This window comes from Chiroxiphia lanceolata, chromosome 1, assembly GCF_009829145.1.
Source record: "Chiroxiphia lanceolata isolate bChiLan1 chromosome 1, bChiLan1.pri, whole genome shotgun sequence".
NCBI classification, from domain to species: Eukaryota; Metazoa; Chordata; class Aves; order Passeriformes; family Pipridae; genus Chiroxiphia; species Chiroxiphia lanceolata.
The window spans coordinates 134,513,902-134,534,173 of NC_045637.1; the positions used below are offsets into that span (position 1 = coordinate 134,513,902).

Below are 20,272 nucleotides of genomic sequence, written 5' to 3' on the forward strand. Positions count from 1 at the left end.
AAACAACTTTAGGTTTTATCTACATGAGAAACTACATCTTGGAAACTGCAGTGATGCCACAAATGAACTTCAGATATATGCAGATAACTATAAAGGGTTGTGCTCAGAAACAAACAGTAACAAAAACTTTAAAAAAAAGTACATTTGCTGTATAAATACTAGGTATTTTTAAATCTGCATTATTTCTAGGGAAAAATTCAATTTATTAATTAAATTACAAGTATGCTTAAATGCCAACATAAAAATAGTTATTTGTATTTGTTTCACTTGCTATATAACCTACATCCTGAGTTTTCCCTGACTTATTTTTATGCTCAGTTGCTTGTTAAGCAATTCTTCTGATTTACATTTGTTGAAAATAAGATCACGGACCAGTTATCTTAAACCAACAAAACAATGGAAATCTAAAACAACAATACTTTCTGCTTCACTTCTCAGATCAAGTTACCCATCCAGATGAACATACCTTGCCAATAAAAACTACCGGGCCCGCCTACGATCAGGTCTCCATTCTACAAAAAGCAGAATTGAATAAAATTACACAACAAAAGAACATCACAAAAGTAAGCATGCACGGGATAAAACTATTTAAATGACCAAAATAATATCAGAATCATGATAAAGGAGAATAGCCATGTTCAAGGAAAGGATGTACATGAATGTATAGAAAAATTCAGAGTTAAAAAAAGTTAAGATCACCCTGTGCAACTTGAACGAAAGCCGTAATTTTTTTACTGCTAACATAGCATTCTAAAAATTGCTGCTTATTTATAACAAAACAAAGTTATCATAAAAGAGTGTCTTTACATTCAAAGAAGCAACAGCAATATTTTATAGAGAAGTATACTTTTGTCTACCCTACAAGGAAGTCTTAACCCCATAGCTATTATAATGTAAATAAAAATGCAGCTGCAGAACACTGAAAACAATGACAATGGTCAAAGTTATGTGAGGCCCTGGTGCTGTAATAATGGCACAGATGATAACAATAGCTGCAAAGTTTATCCTTTGTCCCACAATATTGGCATTAAGAAAAACTAGTTCTTTCCCTTAAGCACTTTCATCATCATCATCATCATCATCCAAAAGCATCATTATACAAGCTATTTAAACTTTTTAAAACTAGCTGGTGCCTGCTCATTACTTTCTGAAAGTCAAGTCCCTGTAAAGCATTGTAAGTGGGACAGACTGAGATCGAAGCACATATAATTGTTTGCCTAATTATCTATCAAGATAGACTGAGCAGAGTCAGATTGGAGTGCTGCAAAGAGATAAAGAGGTGCTGACTGAGTATTTCTTTTATTAATGAAACCAAAAGTTTGGAACTTGAAAAGGAGGAAAGACCTTGCAATAACTTCACAAAACTTTCCATATACAACAGCATGGGGATAAACTCATGACCACTGAGGCAGCATTTGAACACTAGGGTTATATCGCAACTACATTTTGTCAAAATACTTCAGAAGCAGAATCTCACCTTGTAAAAATCTAAGCTGAAACCTGCTTGACAAAAGCCTTGTCCTTCAGGATCTGCATTGCCTGCAATTATGAAGGTAGAAGCATTTTATTGATTTCCCAGTGCATGTGAAAGATAGCATACACACCTCTGGAGCTATAAGGCTGTAAATGCAAGTCTGTCAAAATATGTGAAAATATGTATTCTTTTTGAGAAGAGGCAGAGCAAATCAAGACCTTCTACAGTACCCTGAACACGCAGCCCCTTGTGAAGATTTTGAAAAATAGGACCTGCCGCTTGGGACTTTCTCCCCTCACTGCCAAGGAAGGACCCTTGCAACAACTATCAGGGAATAAGTTTGAATTTGGCTGGAGATGAAAAAGAGACCTTTTATTTATGCCTACTTTTTCTGTAAAATGCCTGTTACATTCTTGGCAAAATAATCCATGAGAAAGTTTAAGGCAGGAGCACAGTTTGCAGCAGAGGAACAGTTAAAAAGTGTGATTTCAAATTAGCCCATGTGCACACAGCAAGAACATTACCTGCAATAGCAGGGTCTCTTACAAGGGGTATCATGACAAGGAACTACATTCAGATTCCCTGTGTTATCAGCTGGTGCACACAACTTGAAGCAGCTACTCATCAGTGAGACTGAACACTGCCATAGCTTTGCTGTGAAGGGACGGGTAAGCCCATCATATTTGGCATTTTACACATGCTACCTTTAATAAAACTAACTGAAAAAAAATTCTCTGATTTGTACTGTAGAAATTGCCATAGATTCAGCTCAACCCAAAGCTCAGTAAAGTCATTGGATACTTCATATTGCTTTTAATAATATGGAGCACTGAGGTAATGAGGGTATTAATAATCATCATAAACACTTAGACATAGGATGCTGAATGAGATGAACGACTGATACAATCTAATGTGTGGTATTTTCTCCAGATTTCTAGGTAACTGAATGAGGTTCTAAATATACATGCAGTTTTTCCCTATTCCCCAAGAAGCAAGGCCCAGAGATGGCTGCTGCATCCTCAGAACAGCACAGTGTGTAGCAGCAGTGCTAATTTGCATGTCTTTCTTCCATGCTGAAAGTTCTTCACAAATGAGCTATTGTGGATGGTATTGGCATGAATGGTGATACAGGCTTGTGTGTTTCTGTGCAGGGTCTGGTCTTCAAATGATGATCTTGTGATGAGAGATTTATACTCAGCATAAGTAGGAATAATTGGTTTAAAATGCTGTCTGGTTCTTATCTAGATCTGTCTTATCTAGCTACATTTTAAAGCCATTCAAATTGAACCAATTATAGCTCATCACTATAACTGCACACAATTTACTTAATTTCTCCTCTTTCAATTAATTATACAATAAAGCATCCAATTACAGGAATATAATTTAATGTTGATTTTTCTTTACACTCTCATTCAATGCAATAACATCATATAGCAACATTCATTCAACTAAGACTGTGAAGATTAAAAAGATGAAAACATTAAGTGCAATATCAGTTCCTTCAGCAAAGGATTGTTTATATTAATACTTACTGTTGCGACAAGGTGAATATTCTGCATAAGCACTGAAGTTCTGAATTGCTACATAGCAGGTGCCAACAGGGTCCTTCTCAGGGCTATCTTTAAGGGTTCTCCAATGATACAAAGGAGCACAAGCCTATCAAAATAGAAACAATGTCACACATACCTTTTACGCGCTCATGCATCTGGTAAATGCAGTTTTTAATAAACTGTGTACAAAGATTCTCTCTGGTACTGAATCATTCATGCAGCAATGATCACAAGACCTTGACAGAAGAAAATGAAGGACCACTGCTTCAGATAATTTCATTATTACCTGAAAAGCACACTGATTTTTACTTATAGCCCTTGGCAGGTAAAATCTGTGAGGGACTACAAAGCACATTTAAGCATGGTACAAATACGCTCTAAGCCTGCTCCACAAGTAATATCTATGTTCTATTACTGCTCATTGCACAGGACTTAATTCTGTAGCTTAAGATGTAAATCACACATATATGGCTTAAGGCAATCCCAGTTCTGTGCTGGTACGTCTTAAGATAGAAGGTATTGCAGCACAACTACTCTACTCCACTTAGCAGAAGGAGATTTGTCAAGGTTTTGTGTCATATTATCTGTGACAATCATCAGATTGTCTTCCTTCCTATAAATCCCTGGTTCAAATCTTGTAGATATGATACATATATCTACATAATCCATAATGCATTCAAAAGTCTGAGCAAACAGTTTTTTGCTACGTAGATTTTGGCTAGAGAACTAATATTTAATCTGTGTTACAGTAGTGGTGTTACAAACATGACAGTGTAAGGATAAATGATATACAAGTTGTGTAGAGAGAGGCATCTTTTTTGGAGGTAATCCAGATAATTAGAAAACTAAAAATAATAAACTGTCAGGTCTGCAAGTCATACTTCAGTGGGTCCTGTGCCCTAAAACTTTTCACTTCCTGGGAGGGTGAAGACACTACCTCTCCCTACAACTTTGCCTCTGCAAGATACAAATAAATTCTTCATTCATGTCCTACCTTGTCCTACTTTTCCAACGAGAAATCTGTCTACCTCTGGTAAAGTATTGCTATTATTTACATTACTGTATAAGCCTTTGATTTGCAATCAGTTCCAGTCGGATAAATCACTGTGCTACTCAGAGCTTGCCATAAAACTCAGAGCTTCTGGAGCAATTGCTGAAGGAACAGATACTCTTAACATGCCCCTGCCTAGAAAGCCTTACATATTAAAACAGAGAGCAAAACTGGAGGCAGGAAAGAGGAGTAAGTGTCATGTGTGGGTGATTTTAGGTCCATTTGATATTTGTAGCTTTAAAAAGTTCCTGACAGTTTGATGTCATTTTCTTTTTATCTCCTTTCAGCCTACCAAGATTAACAGACAAAGTTTTCGAGCTTTGCTGTCCAAATTTTTGCCTGAAAAGTATTGACTCTATCTCCGTTTCAATCGGAGAAGAGTTATCAGAAATAAAACAGTTTTGTTGGTACAGAGACAGTACATCAGTTTGTCTCAGGTGATGATGTTTTCTGCTCACTTAATTAAGACTTAGTAAATGGTGGTAAAGAAGTATTTTATTTCGATTGGTGAATTGTTGTACTAAACCCAAATATCTTCAGCTATTTCTAGAATTTTTTAGAATTTTTATGTTTACTTAGCTCTGTAACAGAATAGGGTGATGTTTTATTCATTACCTGTTTTATGTCAAAATCCTTCCATAGGTTAACCATAAGGCATATGATACAAGGGAAAGCATTTCCTTTTGATACTTCCTCCCTTATGACTACTTTTTAAACTAATAATTGGGAGTTTTAAGCAAATCCAAAACCAAATTATTGGTTTTGTAATTGTAAAAACTAATAAAACTAATGACCAAACTAATTTTTCTTATCATAATTACTTCACTGCCATTTTCAATGAGCGCATATATTGGAAATAAAAAATCTCTGTGTATAAGAATCATCACCACCACTTTACTAAGCAATAAAAATACTTGCTCACTGCTAAAGGCTTCTATCAATACAGGAAAAATGTTCAGTGAAACTGGAAAACAGACATTACAGTCTGACAGCCATCTTGTTTGGAGGTTTTTTTGGATGACTTTTTTCAGCTGTTTTAGCATGACTATGACATAGCTGCTGAAAACAATGTAAATGTGACAAAAGAGATCAGTGCTTTCTCTTACTAACTGAACTTCAGCAGAGGTTCTTGGCTTTCATTACATTTCATTACATTCCAGTACATATAATTTCTTTACATTCTGTACTTAACATTCCAAATATACCTTCGTAATACAAAACATTTTATAGCATAGAGCTATCAGTAACTTTGTTTTTCTAAAGTATGTCCACTATCTGTTTAAAAAATATCATCATTCATTTCCATAACAATATGGCATTCTGCTGTTTTCATATGGCAACAGAATCATCTTAGCTTGATCAGTTCAACCTGATTCTATAAGTTGTTTTCATTTTCTGAATTATATACATCATCTGTTTTATAATTCATGCATAATCAAAGTTATTTCCACAATATACACATAGAGAGCTATTAAAGATACACATTTGAGAAAAATAAATGTTATCTCCAAATGAATACTAAATGCATAAGACTTACCACAACTTTTTCTTTATGAGCTTTGACTGTTGCTCCAAACCACTGATTTGTCTTAAACTCAATAGGTTCCCTGGTGCCATTGACTTTAATTTTCCTGTTGTCTGACAGAGGAAGAAGCAGTATATTGACAGCTTATTTTTAAAAAAGTATTACCCTGTGAGTTACAGACACAAGTGAACAGACTAATGGATATATTACGTTGCATCCACTGTCATCATCTAACCTGTTTAATAGCAAATGGACATCCAGTATCATTTAAAGTTTTCACTGGTCAGTGGAAAACAGCTTAAATTCACATGTGAACATTCAAAATAATTAAACTTAAGTTTTAGAAAAAAATACACAGGACTGCAATAAGAAATGCTGTGTTTCCCCCTGACAAAAACCTTGAAAACAAACTAAAAAACAAACCAAAAGGAGACGAAAAACCCCACTTTACCTGGAATTTATGATGAAGAATGAAAAAGAATCTACAAAAATAGGTGAAAAGCCCTAAAAAGTTTTTTCAGATGTAGTAGAAACTTTCCATGAAAAAAGCATGTTCCGTAATTAGTTTTTGTCAAACAAATGACATTTTTCAGCATGCTTATTCAAAACCCAACACTACAGATAGCAAACTACTTCGTTTTTAACAGAATTACATGTGTACACAGTGTCACAAGAGACAGTTTCTTAATGTTGCTTTATATACACTCTTGCAGATGTCAGCATAAGAGAAGCCATCTGGGCAAAGATTCAGGACAATTATAATGCATTTCAGGTTTTAATAAAAAGCAGACATCCCTTCCTTTCGCCCTCAGTTTTTCTGAAGTAAACTGATTTCCCATATGTTCATGAGCCATGCTCTTCCCTTTCCAGTCATTCCTAATGAACTTTATACATAAGCAGGGCATTACTCCTTCCCTCTTGTATCTGCATTCTCTTATGTTTGTTTCTGGTTCTTATCAGGAGGGATTTCAGAAGAATCAATCCTTTTTATTCACTCTAAGTGAAAATAAAGCCATATACTGTCTACCTTGGAATGTTAAAAAAAAAAAAGTAGTGTTGTGTTATAGTCTATGGATTTCCACACATTTTTAAATAACAGAAACAATGCAGCCAACACTTTAAAAAGCCAACATTCATTGGGATTTCCACAACAGGAATACAGGAGATACCTGAATGCTTTTCTAGGACATCAGATTGCAAGTGACTTCAGTTCATGGTAACCTCATAAATGTAAATATAAACTGAATTAGGAAGAAAAATGCATCATATTTGGAGAAAAAAGGGTATTCTCTCTCTGTATGTTTCCTAATAAACATGAAGGAAAGTTGAGTAAGAAGGAATCTTTTAAAGTTTGAAAGTCTCTGAGGAAACATCTTCCTTCATACAGGTATTTGTTTCTGTGCTGTGCCAATTACAGGAGCTACTATGGAAGTCCATGTTTAGTGAGAAAAGAGAAATAAATTTCAGGAATATTTAGATCTTAAAAATTCAGGAAGTAGAATTTAAAATTACTCTAAAAATATTAATTTTAAAAACACATTTTATTTAAGTTAGGCCTAAACTCGTGTGAAGTGTGAGAGACAGCATATCTGACACACCACATTTTAAGAGCTGCCAACTTCTACCTTGTTGTTGGCAATACTTCTTCTGATTAATTTTTCCAGTGAAGTCAGACCTTTTCAAATTCTAAAGGTTTCTCTTTTCTTTTTTTTAACGCTCCAACAGATCTGAACATGATCAATGTCCACAGATGAGGTCTTGATAGAAACAAAGGCTTTGAAGCTTGAAAATCAGCCATGGCCAGCTTATGGCAGCCAACCCTACCCTGGCTCTGAGGATAGTCATAACCAGTATTCTAATTTAAAAGGAGCTTATATTTTCAATCAAAACAACATACTTGTCTACTGGCAAAGTATACCAACATTTGAAAAGAAGTTAAATTTTAAAACTAGGGCAGCCGTTCACAGGGTTTATAAAACCACAGCTGAATTCACCAGTAAATCTGCAAGAACTAGAGACAGATACACACACACTCCCACCCCGTTTAGTGGCCTATGGTGTAGTAGGAATCTTTTGTCATGTGGCATGGGATTTTCATTATAAAATTATGCAAAATATCATAGACAAACAAATTAATAAATAGTTTTTTCCCTAGATAATCCCTTCTGATAGAAATTTTCTAATCACCTTTGTTTGGCATCCTTGCTGGAGCTATGGATTCATATTCTCAGTTTCTAAGGTTGTGCCTTAAAATTCAGTTCAGTCTTTTGTATGTTAAAACCAGCCAGTATTTCAGATTTCTGTAAACCATTTACTGCTTTCCCTATAATTTTATCAAAATGAAGCTATATACACAACTAACTTGTCTGAATACACATGGGCTGTCATTACTGTGCTGTACTATAATTGTCCATTTCTGAGCTAGCCATCCACTTGCATCTCAGGACATGATCTAGGCTAGTTCTTCTCCTAAAGCCAATACCTGAGCAGGTCAGAAGAATCATGGCCTAAAAGTACTTTTTTTTTTTTTATAACCAACTGTAGATAACCGTGGATGACCAGCTTAGATTAGACTCAGATAAAAACTATCCATTTACCCATATAAATCCCACTCCAACTACAAAAATAAAAAAATCTCTTTGGTGCATTCCTCAAAACAGTGTTACCTAGGCATTTCAAAAAGTAGCAGGTCTGTATCCTGACAACACCTTTATATGATGGAGAAATATCTTTCCTTGTGCTATTTATGGGGATCTGAGGCCTATAGGATATATCTATACTGTACCTTACCCACAGACTAAGCTATATTTCTGTGAACAGCAAAAAGTTGGCTTGAATTCAGATTGTGTTCAAATGTCATCTTCTCTTCTGGAAGAGAAAGCCTGGCCCCATTTAGGAAGGAGTCCAAGCTATCTTGTATCACGATATGTGACACTAATGCAAGGATAGCTGGAATACAAGGCAGCAGCTGGGCTGGGCACACAACGCCTGAGCCTGTCCACAAAGTGGTCCAGGGAGTGCCTGAGTACCAGCTGGACTGCTTCAGAGCCAGCCAGGATCTGTTCCAGATGGTCAACAGTCTGGATGATTTGCAAATTTGGCTTGAAACGCAGCTCTGGAGTCACTCATAACTGTACTGCCTAAGACTGTATTGCAGACTAAGGCCGAGACAACCAGGAGCATGCAAAGAGCAGAGAGACTTATAAATAGGAATTTAGGTGCAAGGACATCCTTAAACTGCATCTCAGCAACCCTAAGGACCTTATTTTCTACTGCAGGAGCCATGAATCCTATACATGGTACTTCCCCACAATCTAGCTTCAGAAGCATCTCTGCAGATAGTGAAACATGATTCTTTACCCAGTCTTTTAGTCTTGAGGTACCTAAAGGCTACCAAAGGGAAAAGGGGCCCTTTACATTGCCAAAGCAGTAGCTGGACAAGTAGAAAAATTTGACTTTAGACAGTAAAAAGCAAACCCATGGTAAGAGTAACAGTACAGGGATCATTTGCAGGAATTAAATCCTGAACATGGAGCAAGTGTTAATGCAAATCCATTATTTGCACACATTAGACTAAATTTGATGCTTTCTCTGGGGATTGGTCTCCTCTCAGTCACTGAGTCAGCACATTATAAACAGTTTAATAAACATGAATCAAACATTATTCTTACAAATATTTCCTTTTTTTGTACTAATCAAGATCTGCATAAGAAACAGATGTATTTGTGAACACTGGTAGTGGCTTATTGTGATTCATTCGGATCTTGAATACAATAAGCAAAAATGCATCATCTTTTATAATTTGAAAATATTCAAATGAGCAAAAGCAAATCAAGGTGGTGATGGGTCAAAGGCTGAACTTGAGGATTTCAGAGGTCTTTTCCAACCTAAATGATTCTGTGAAAATATTTTAATCAAACAACACAGGAAAACAATGTTTCTAATCAAAGCAACAAATCTGTCTATGCAATAAACCTGCAACTCTTCCAAGTTCTCACCATTCAGGAACTTTGAAAAGTATTATCTTTACTTGCTCTATGTGTATTTGCCTGTATGTGCTGGATAAACACAAATGGATCAGGCAGCTGCAGCAGGCTCAGTTATATTCTTCCCTCAAATCTGTACCTACATCCAGGATGGCAAATCCCTTTCAAATACCTGTTTTGAAATATGTGTGTACGTACCTATGCACATTCATACATACAAAAACATAGGTACTATAAAATGAAATATATATGTTTCACATATTTCTACATAATTATATATATACAGAGCAGAGGTGAATAATCACCTCAATCTGTTCATATTTATATAAAATGGGAATACAAACATATAAAACCAACAAACATGTATATAAATTTACACAGGTAAAGGAAAAGGAATATCCCTCTGAAACAGAGTCAACACCTGGAATGCTATGTACAGTTTTGAGACATCAGTAGAAGACTTGGCTTGGAGGCCGTGGTATCTCCACCCTTGGGGGGTTTCAGACGTTGACTACACAAGGCTCTGAATAACCTCATTTAACGTTGAAATCAGATTTGCAGCATCATAAGGGTTCTGGTTTATAGAAGGGAAGAGGGAGAGGGAAGGGTTTGATCTGGCATACATGCTCCCATATTCTAGAAGTGAGGGAAAAGAGGGAATCATGTCAACCCTTTTTTTTTTCATATCACTACAATAAAAGAGTTCAATGATACCACCCATTACAAAGCAAAGGTAACTCAGTAACCTTCACAGGGTCATTGATATTAGACCCTCACCAGAGGGACAGAATTCAAATGCAAAGCCAAACATTATGTATGGCCTAGGGAACCAAGCCAAGCAATTGTTTTTAATTGATGCTGAGGGGAAAAAAGGACTCCATGGTGTTTAGAGACAGTAAGGATATGCAAAATGCTTGCATGATGACAAGAGTTGCTTCCATTTTTAGATTTATCTGGTTCTGCAAACATCTATTTAATTCCTGGTTTTTACTGCGACTTAGCTGCTATTCATATGAGCTATTTTAATTTGATAGATCATATCTAGGGAGCTTTATTAGAACTTTCATTCCATGAATAAAAAAAAAAAGAATCATCAAACCCAATAGGATTTTTTTTCCCATAAGTAAAATCTGATCAAAACCAAATTAAGATCTCAGGGCTTGAACTAACATAGCTAAGAGTATTTTTTTCCCTTCTTTAGATAAGGCTGAGACTTACAAAAGCACCTCATGAGAGTCTACTATAAATCGGAATGCTACAAGTGAACCATGATGCTACAGATAAGGTCTTACTGGCAGAGTGGACTGAGAAGTGTCAACGCTTAAAAATACAACAAAGTTCTCCCTCAGCAATTTCTCTTGAGATGCAAATTCTTTTTTTATAACAGGATTCTAAGTTTTCCCCAGAATCTTACCATCTCCTCAGCTAATGATTTTTTCATGTAACTAAACCTCTTGAGTCCCACAATACATCTTTTCCTTATACAGTACCTGGGTTCTGTTACAATCAGCTCAACTGCTGGCCAAATTAGCTCATGTTTTTTATCAACTGCACGCTTGGGCAGAACTGATTTACATCCCCCTCCCCTGCTCCTCTTCAGAGGCTGTTCAGATTTTTCTCCAGCCAGTTTAGAAAAATATAACCTATTTTACTAAAACTGGTACAGTTACCAAAGACAACACCTCAGCGGGTTCTGGAAACTCAGAGGAAGTAGGATCTAAAATTCTGCCTTAGGGAGTTAATTTAAAACATAAGAACTTGATGCACTCTGTTACGTATTATAACTAAAAGTGACCATTATAATGAGTTTCTGAAATCTGAACTAGTAGCTTTTTACCAGATTTCAAATGCAATAGTGCATTTCAGGGGCTATTTAAGTTTGCTTCTGGCTGCAAGAGGTTTTGAATGGTTCAGAAGTTCCCCAGTTAATCAAGTGGGGAGAAAGTTTCCTTCATATTGCTCTCCTGCTACCTCTCCTGGTGGCTGACTGGAAGAGCACACAGCTCAAACAAAGTCTTGGTAATTCTACCTCAATGCTAAAGCAGAAAAAGTCATTGTAAACCTCATTTCATACAGGTGAAACTGAAAAGAACCTAGCTTTGTGTAGGTAAGAGAGGAAAGACAGATCACAAGCCTTTAATATGATGCCAACGCTTGTTTTCCTGTCCTCTCATTTAGTTTCAAAGAGTACCACAGCTGTACACTGCAATAGAGCCAGACAGCTTTACAAAATAGGGAAACAAGGGAGAAGAGTCTCTGCCCTTCAATCCGTATCTCCCGAAGTAAGTGGATACTAAAAGCCCTTCCATTATACTTTACCTCAGCTACCTGCTGCAATGGAGCAGGTTAAAGCACCCATTTGCTCTCAGGGGCAGGTTCTTCCCGGAGTCTTGACCCCGGTAAACAGACTTATGGAGCTTTAAAGAACTGCAAACATGGGACCGCAGAGTCAGTGCTGTATCAATAGCAGGAAACACAGAGTTCCTGCTAAAGCCCCTTCTTGGCTGGAGGCCATATCACTGGCAAACCCATATGGGAATGTCCAGTTACATGACTTGCTTATGGATGGGTTGGCTCAAATCCTACAGCATGTCAAAACTTTATCCTCCTTCCCTCCTCTGCCCTTCTGTTGCATTTCAGGAACTATATTTCAGCAATAGGACTAATTATTGATGCAATTAAATCATCTCATTGCTTTGTAAATCTCTGGATTAGCTACTATGAAGAACAGAGATATGTTCATTGTGACCTGAGAAATTAGTGACAATTTGGGACAACTACTTGTAGAACACTTTCAGTCAGGTGGTATGATTTTTTGGAATGGCTGCAGATACTCCTGCACCTCTATTAACTTCAATTAAACCATCTTCTCAGCAGAGTAGTTTAGCCCATATGCATTTCCACATTAACACAAGTTATGCAGCTACCCACAGCACTCAGATTAGCTTGGGCTTCCTGACATATGCACAGGGTCACAGAGATGATTTCAGGAGTACTCTTGGGTTTGAATATCATTGCTGGTATTAAGGTGCCCAGACTCATCAGTCTGTGTTCGACAGGTAGAACATGGCACTCAGAAGTAATAACACATTTTCTAAAGTTTTTTTGATATCTTTCATTGTGAATTGGGTGAACACCGTGTGTTCCTGTTGGGTATACGTTATTCAATGCAATGTCTACTCCCTCATGTGATCTTAGTTTCTGAGGAGAAAAAAGAGCAAGAGGGCTTTACAAAGCATAAGGATTTTTCTTTTGTCATTTAAAACTTACGTGAGCCAGAAAAAAAAAGTTTAGGACAGTCTTTGTGGTGACAGGTAGGTTAGCTCTACCTTGCCAATGACTCTGGGTGCAATCCTTGCAGTGCCATATCCCTGATCTACATTGGGACATGGCAGTTGTTTCACACCAATGTCAGGATGTCAGGTTCACTCAGGCTTAGCATTCGTGTTCTCCCTTCAGGACTCCATGGCATATAGGATATAGAATAAGGTTCTTTAAACTAACACTTTAGTTATTGTAATAATAATAATAGCAACAATGACAACATAAATAAAACTCCTCAACAAAACAGCCTTTACAGGACCAAAGACCATCCTATCTCAGCACATAACATCATAAAATTAACCTAAGCACAACTAAATTTTTCACAAAGGTGTCTGTTACTTACTTGGTTCCCTGATATCACTTCTTGAAAAAATGCCCCCTCTGTCTAAGGCAATATATACTTTAGAAACCCAACACATTAATTTTTTTCTTCTTTCCCTTCCCTGACTCATGAGCTTGTTCTTGTTCACTGTTGCCTCTTAACAAGCCTTAAATATTGGTGAAGAAAGATTTTGGTCTTTCTTAGTTTGTTATACTTTACACCTCCATAACAAGGCATATCTACCCTTTCATTATATAAACACCTCAATATCTGTAAAATACATTATAACTATAAATTAGTACAAAGCAACCCCACATCTGTAACACCATGATATTTGGAAACGTCCAGAATCTTGACTTAAACCATCACATGTTACTAGTCAGTGTTCTCACTATTTTCAATTAGTAGGACAGAGATATTGTGTTAATATAAATAATGTCAAAGTATATGCAAAAAAAATTGAAATTTCTTGAAATGAGGTCTACTGGTCTTGTGGAAAAAGTGAAATAATCTGTACAGCTACACATTTCTTACCAATTAGATGCCCACTTGCACACTTATTTGTGACAATAGAAGTATGAAGACAACTTGCATTGAATGTAACATACTTGAGCTTCATTTGTGCATTCAGTCTGCAGAAATGGAAGACATGAGCCCTCATGCTCATATGCAATTTAAGCCAGTGGTTGTCAATCTCTTGGACTGAGTCTTTTGAATTTTTATGTTATAGTGGAAATTTCTCAGTTTCTGTTACCTGAAGCAATTTCACACCTCTAATGTTGGATACAGTATATATCTGCTTTACTTTTACAAATTCTTTAGAAGTCCTCCATTGAACTCTTGGCTGAAAAATACTGATTTAACAAATTCTTTATCTACTTGTTGGTTCACACTGTCTTTTAAGTGTTACATTATACTCTCCCTTTCTTTCTAGTTCCACTCAGTTTTTATGTCTGAACTTAATTTAGAATGCTTCCAATTATTCAGCAGTTTTGTTTCTTTTATTGTGCTTAGTGAATCTAACTGAAAGAACTGATATTATTTAGAGGCAAGAAAAAAGTACTTAAAAATGGAAGCTTTGTATAAAAATGCATCAACGTGAAATCTTCCAGCCTTGTATCAGCCTCTGTTGTTTTTCTGTTTTGTTTCAGAAAACATTCCCAAAGCTTTAAAAGACTTTTAAAGATCTCCTATGAGGCATGAAGCATTAATCTTTAAAATTAAAGCTGCTAGAGCTGAATTTTCAGTCTTCTAACAACTTCTGAGTGTTTCTGTTTTGGAAGAAAGAATTATCTTGTGGTTCAGGAACAGGAGGAAGAAGAAAAAAATCTCGAGTCAGTTACCAGTATAATCACCAACTTCCTGTATGATCTTTGACAACCCAGACTGACTCTTTTCTGTTTACTAGAATGAATATTAAAATGGAATATAAATATGAAATGGGAATAGCAACATTTATGACTGATGTTGTAGGGGAAACACATAGTGAGTAGAAGATGCCTGTACAAGAAACGGCCATGAACTGAAAACACTCTCCACATTTACTAAGGACTAAGTGACACTAGGGATAAAATGGTTAAAGGCTTCAAAAGGAACTGTGTGTCACAGACTGTTTGAAATAGTTTCATCTAGAATAGAGCTCATGTGGACTATATGTCTGCTTGGGGGAAAGTGGAAAAAAGGGAAATTTGCTCCTGTAAATAGTGGATTTTGGAGAGAAAAAAAATTATATGAAAACACATCCATACATCAGCAAAACCTGTCATCTAAGGCCTACTGGAGATGGCCTTTCTGTTGTTGGCAATGAAGAATAGAGGTTGGTACAAGCTATGCAAACCTTCCTGGGGTCCCTGTCTATAAAGGCAGCCGGACATTGCTGAATTGTGTGAAATGACACCTTAACTGCCCTTAGAACTGGAATTAAGAGAGCCAATGACAACACTGCTAAACCTGCCTATGCTGCTGCCCCTTCTCTAAGGACCATGCACTTTTATCGACACAATGGGTTCCTTCTGGCTTAACTTCAGCTGCCTACAAGTCAGGATTGTATCTAGAGGACACAAACAGCCATCTCTGGAAGACTGAATGAACCACACTTTGGAGATTCCAAGCTGAATAGTTGTATGATACAGTCCAAAGCCTTACTGATGTACTTATCAGTCTGCTTGTGCCTTTATTCAAAACATAGTATCTGCAAAAGGTCATCTCTGTCAAGAGTATAGAGTTGTCCTGAGTTTCCCACAGGAAAGTTAGATGTCCTTGTATGTTTCATCAATAGGTTTTCATTCATTTTTAAAAAATGCCCCTTTGAAAACACGACAGTTTTCATTTGGTCTGTAAGTTTTCTATTCAAACCTGCAATTCGTTTGTATAGATAAAACATTCCATTTTTGTTACATGAACATAGATGGAAATACATGAATATTTTCTCTATTTCCTGGTTTTATTTTAAATATGTACACTCAGGGCATATTACAAAAAAAAATAATGCATGCATACTGTCTGTGCACATTTACATTTTTATATATTACAATATGCTTTACATAGTTTCATATGCCCAAGTAACCATATACACATATAGGAACTACCACTTTGTTTCGAAGAATTCCCAGTGTGATTGGACAGTCATCCTGATCAGAGTTCCTAGACACTAATATAGTAATAGGATGTGGGTGGCTGGAGCTGGGAGGGGTAAAGAACTGCACTGCTCACTTGCTACATTTAAGTAAGCTCCTCTTATTTAACTTGTGCTCTCAGAAAAAAACCAGAGTTATATTGTGTTTCCATTTCAATAAACCACAAATATTAAGATAAATATAACCTAAAGAATACCAACTCTCGCTTAATGGTCAAACTACCAAAGTCTGTCTAAATAAAGGAATCGCTTTTAAAGTCTTTGCAAACACTAGGTTTAAATTATTTTCAAGACCTATAAAGAGACAACAGAAAACATAAACAGCCTGAATTGTTTAAAATGTGTGTTCCCTCCAATTAAATAAGAAACATCTGTCTTGGGATTTTGGAAGTGGATATCATCTATCCACACTGTGCCTAAATGGGTTTGCGTCTAGCTTCCAATGTTCTGAAACAAAATTCCTGCTTTCTGAAAAGAATTAAATAAGCATGCCGCATGAGGTCCTTCATCCATCTGAAGAGCCGGAAAGCCCCTTGCTGAAAATAACAGCAAAGACTAGAAATCCTGTTATTTCCAAGACTCAGAGAAGTGTGAGACGTGGGTTTTGGGGCTTTGCCTTCTGAACACTCAAAACTATTTTCAAAAGGAGGAATCTGACACAAATACCTTTCATTAAAGAAAAAGAAAAAAAGGAAAAAGAAAGGGCAGTTATTAAGATGAACTACGTGCCGATCCTGGAGGTCATACTCCTGTTATTTCCCTGGGGACCATTAAGCCCTTCTCTGCAAGCGCACATGCATTCGGACCCCCAGGAGGGGGATTTCTCCGGCCAAGTGCAAATCCTCGGATCAAAGTGACCCAAGCGAAGGGACCGCGGCACAGCGAGCGCTGCGCTGGGACCAGCCTATCACTTACTGGTGTTGTCGAAGGGGATTTGCCGGCAGCGGGCGGCGGGCCAGGCGCAGTAGTACACCGCTCCTCCTTCCACGATGTCGGGCTGCGTGGTGTTGGCTTTGGGGGCTCCCACCAGGACACTGACCCTGCCAAACAAACCGGCAGGTCACCGGGGCGATGAGGACCGGCGGGCGGTGGGCGCTGTCACCCAGTGGCCGGGACGCCACTATTCACCCACCGCCTTCCCAAAGGCTCCTTCCCAAAGCGCTCCCCGAGCCCGTGAGCCCCCCACCCCCGGCGGCGGCACTCACGTGCTGGGGTCGGGGATGTAGAAGTCCACCGAGTACCCGAAGTAGCTGCCCGGCGGTCCGCTGTACACCGTCCGCTTCTCCTCGTCCAGGTTGAAGGCCACCAGCGCCGGCGCCCACAGCAGCGCTGACAAGAGGAGCAGCGAGCGCTGTCGGCGGCGGGGCCGCCCGCGGCTGAGGCGCAGCATCCTCGCCTGGCTCCCTCGCTGGCAGAGCGGAGCGGAGCGGAGCTGGGGAGTGCGGAGCGGAGCTGAGCACTGCGGAGCGGAGCTGAGCGGGGCAGAGCGGATCGGTGCGGTCCGGCTGCCGCGGTGCGCGGGCGGGGGCGGTGCGGGAGGCTCGGCCCCGCTCGGCCCCGCTCACCCTCCGCGGGGGACGCGCGCTCGGGCGCCCCCTGGCGGCCCGCGCCAGGCGCCCACCCGGCAGACCCGGGGCAGCGGCTTCGCCCTCAGGCGACCGAGTGAGCGCTGGTGGTTTCCAGTCGAGTTTCTCTGGACCTCTAGCATTTTCAAGAGTTTCAACTCTTGAGTTTAAACAAGTATCAGAGCCCGATACTTGAAAATCCCTTTTGGGAAACTGGAGTGCGTTGAAAAAAACCGTAGACGCTCATCAGACTTTATGCCCGGCCCGGCTGTTATGAAACAAAAAACAACCAACCACAGCAATGAAAAAAAAACCCCTTCTAACCACTGGAAAGGTGTCAACCCGGTCACACAGTTTTGAACGCACTAGAAAACGCATTCCTCTCAAGTTTCTTCGTGGGTGCCCGCCTGGCTACGTAAAGCTTTCAAAAGCTGAAGGAGGCACCTCACGCCGGAGGAAAGCCTTGCACTGCTGCGAGCCTTTAGCACGGCGCCGTGCAGGAGCAGGTGTCATGACTCTTCTGCCGCAGAAATAACCAATACTAGTACATTGCACGTGGCGTACAATGGCACTTTTAGAAAGCTCCTCTTGTGATTTCTTCATAAAAGTAATTAAAACCGATGAAGCTGTATAACTCCTGTCGTGAGTTGTTCGGCCCCTGCAAGCCCCACAATATTGAGTTTTAACTGCTTAAGAATATATAAAAAATCCCTGACTGCCTGAAATGCTCCCGTCCCCTACAAAGCTAAATGGGGTGTCACATCCACATCTTGAGGCAACAGCATGATTTGTATTTTTCCTGGCCAACTCAAAGCTAGGAAGAAAAGGAGAAAACATTTTATTTTCCAAGTAATCAACTTGGAAAAAAGAATTGTTTTTCATCATTTAAAACACAGATGTGTCCCAAAACAATACCAGAGAAAGATCAGAAGGACAGAGAACCCATTTATAAACATGTTACAGTAGACCATACCTATGAAAGCAGCTGCGAGTAGTTTTGTTGTGAGGTTCTGGTTTCTTCTGTGTTTGTTTTATTTTAAGTGCTTTATGGCAAGATTGTTCAGATAAGACTAACATTCCTTTTCACAAAAATAGAACTGTGTGTTTATTTCCAGCATTAACTGTGTGACCCTTAGCTGTCCCCACAGGCTTGTAATATTCCTTAATTCTACTTGCCTTACAGTTATATGAAATTTACTTTTGCCATTGGAGTGAAACCACCATTGATGCTATTTCACTCTTACATTGAACAAGTATCTCTTAGAGATCTAAGCACCAGTAATAAATTCAGAAGGACCTCAATCACTTGTAGGACTAAAACATACTCTTAAAAATCATGCAACTTTAAGGCAATTGAAGACATTTAAAAGTTGTGTTGCCTTATGCTAATAATAATGCCTTGTTATTTTTCAGCACAACAGTCAGTTACAGGGCTCAGTGTCACAAAGGAAGTTTCTGGGGCTTGGAGCACTGCTCGGATTGCACTCCAGACCTGTGGCACTCAGGTACTGTAGCCATCTTGTAAGATATATCCAAAACAGAGTTAAAATTCAGTAATGAGCACAATAGGAAATAGGTGAGTATTCCCACTAAGCCAAAGGGACATAGTTAGAAAAATATGCCATCTAACACGGTTGGTTTGAGCTAAAAAGAGGAAAAAAGTGCTTCAAGTGGCTAAAAGTACTAAAATCCATATGGAGGGCAGAGCAGAATGAAAAGAAGGAAATCTCTTTCAAGATCCTGTTACCTCTAAAATATTAACATAGAGTAGTCTCCCACCCCTTACCCCTTTTTTCCTCCCCCCCCCCCCCTTCATAGAAAGAAGAGATATATGAGTGTAGGATATTCTAAATCAAAGAGAGAAATAAAAAGAATAGTATTTTTTGTTTTTTTAAGGATTTGCAGCGTTTCTCTAAATAACCTGGACCTGTTCTGATCACTGGAACTTTATTCCACAACTTGGTTTCCTCAGACTTTAGAAATGTTTGGAGTGGACGCTGATCTGCACTACCTCAAGGGTAAGCAACTGCTCCAGTTATTGGTAGACTAAGTTTGGACTTCAGCATACCTGTGCCCTAAAAGATACATTAATTGCTTTCAATATCAAACTAAAAAGTCTTAACAGGCTCTAGGACCAGACCTGAAGCCAGAACAGAAAGCTTTTTTATGACCATTTAGCTAAGAGTCCAAAAGTCATTATCTATCTTACAGAATAACTGGAAAGTGAGATGTGGGACCAAATAATTTAGGTAGAGAAATGTAAGATTCATGGTGTGGATTTCTACAGCTTAGATTATGTGCAGTTGGTGAAGTTAATATGTCATTATGATCTTTCCAATCTTAAAAACAGATCAGTCAAATCTTCTATGAAAATTTTTGCTCAAGCAAAACTTAAACATAAATATTTCATAGAAGACTCTATTATCAGAGCTTTAATGTTTTTTTATGCCATTATTTAGGAATGTTCCTGCTAGCAGAGGAAGAGCAAGTATTTCAAAGCATCATAGGGGCTTTTAAGATGAATCTTATCAAAATTAATGACAATTTTCTAAATCTTTTCAAAACATGACAATACAGAAGCTGAAGTATCCAAATTCCATTAAAAAATCTTACCTTTTCTTTGTTTCCTAGTTTTGTCTCTGTAGGCTGGTGCCATTACAAAAAGACAGTATTTTGTACTTATTATCCTGTCTTAAAGCAAGAGGATAAAACAAGGATGTGACCATGCTCTACAAACAGAAGGAGCTTGTGGAATCCGAATTCAGGATGACATGCCAACAGAAGATGTTCAGTTTCCTGTTTTGAACCTTACCTTTGTGAACACTGCCCAAGTTAAAAAT

At 38.3% G+C, this 20,272-nt stretch overlaps 1 protein-coding gene across 1 annotated transcript in view; it reads right to left on the minus strand.

Annotated features, from left to right (window-relative positions):
- Nucleotides 1-17,257, minus strand: part of ITGA8 (integrin subunit alpha 8) — a 109,614-nt gene extending 92,357 nt beyond the window's left edge. The window contains exons 1-6 of the mRNA XM_032705373.1: nucleotides 17,073-17,257; nucleotides 16,783-16,907; nucleotides 5,613-5,713; nucleotides 3,007-3,130; nucleotides 1,478-1,539; nucleotides 467-512 (exon numbers count right to left, since the gene is read on the minus strand). Coding sequence (XP_032561264.1) covers nucleotides 467-512; nucleotides 1,478-1,539; nucleotides 3,007-3,130; nucleotides 5,613-5,713; nucleotides 16,783-16,907; nucleotides 17,073-17,257 — 643 coding nt within the window. The remainder of the gene's footprint in view (nucleotides 1-466; nucleotides 513-1,477; nucleotides 1,540-3,006; nucleotides 3,131-5,612; nucleotides 5,714-16,782; nucleotides 16,908-17,072) is intronic.
- Between the last annotated feature and the right edge of the window lie 3,015 nt (nucleotides 17,258-20,272).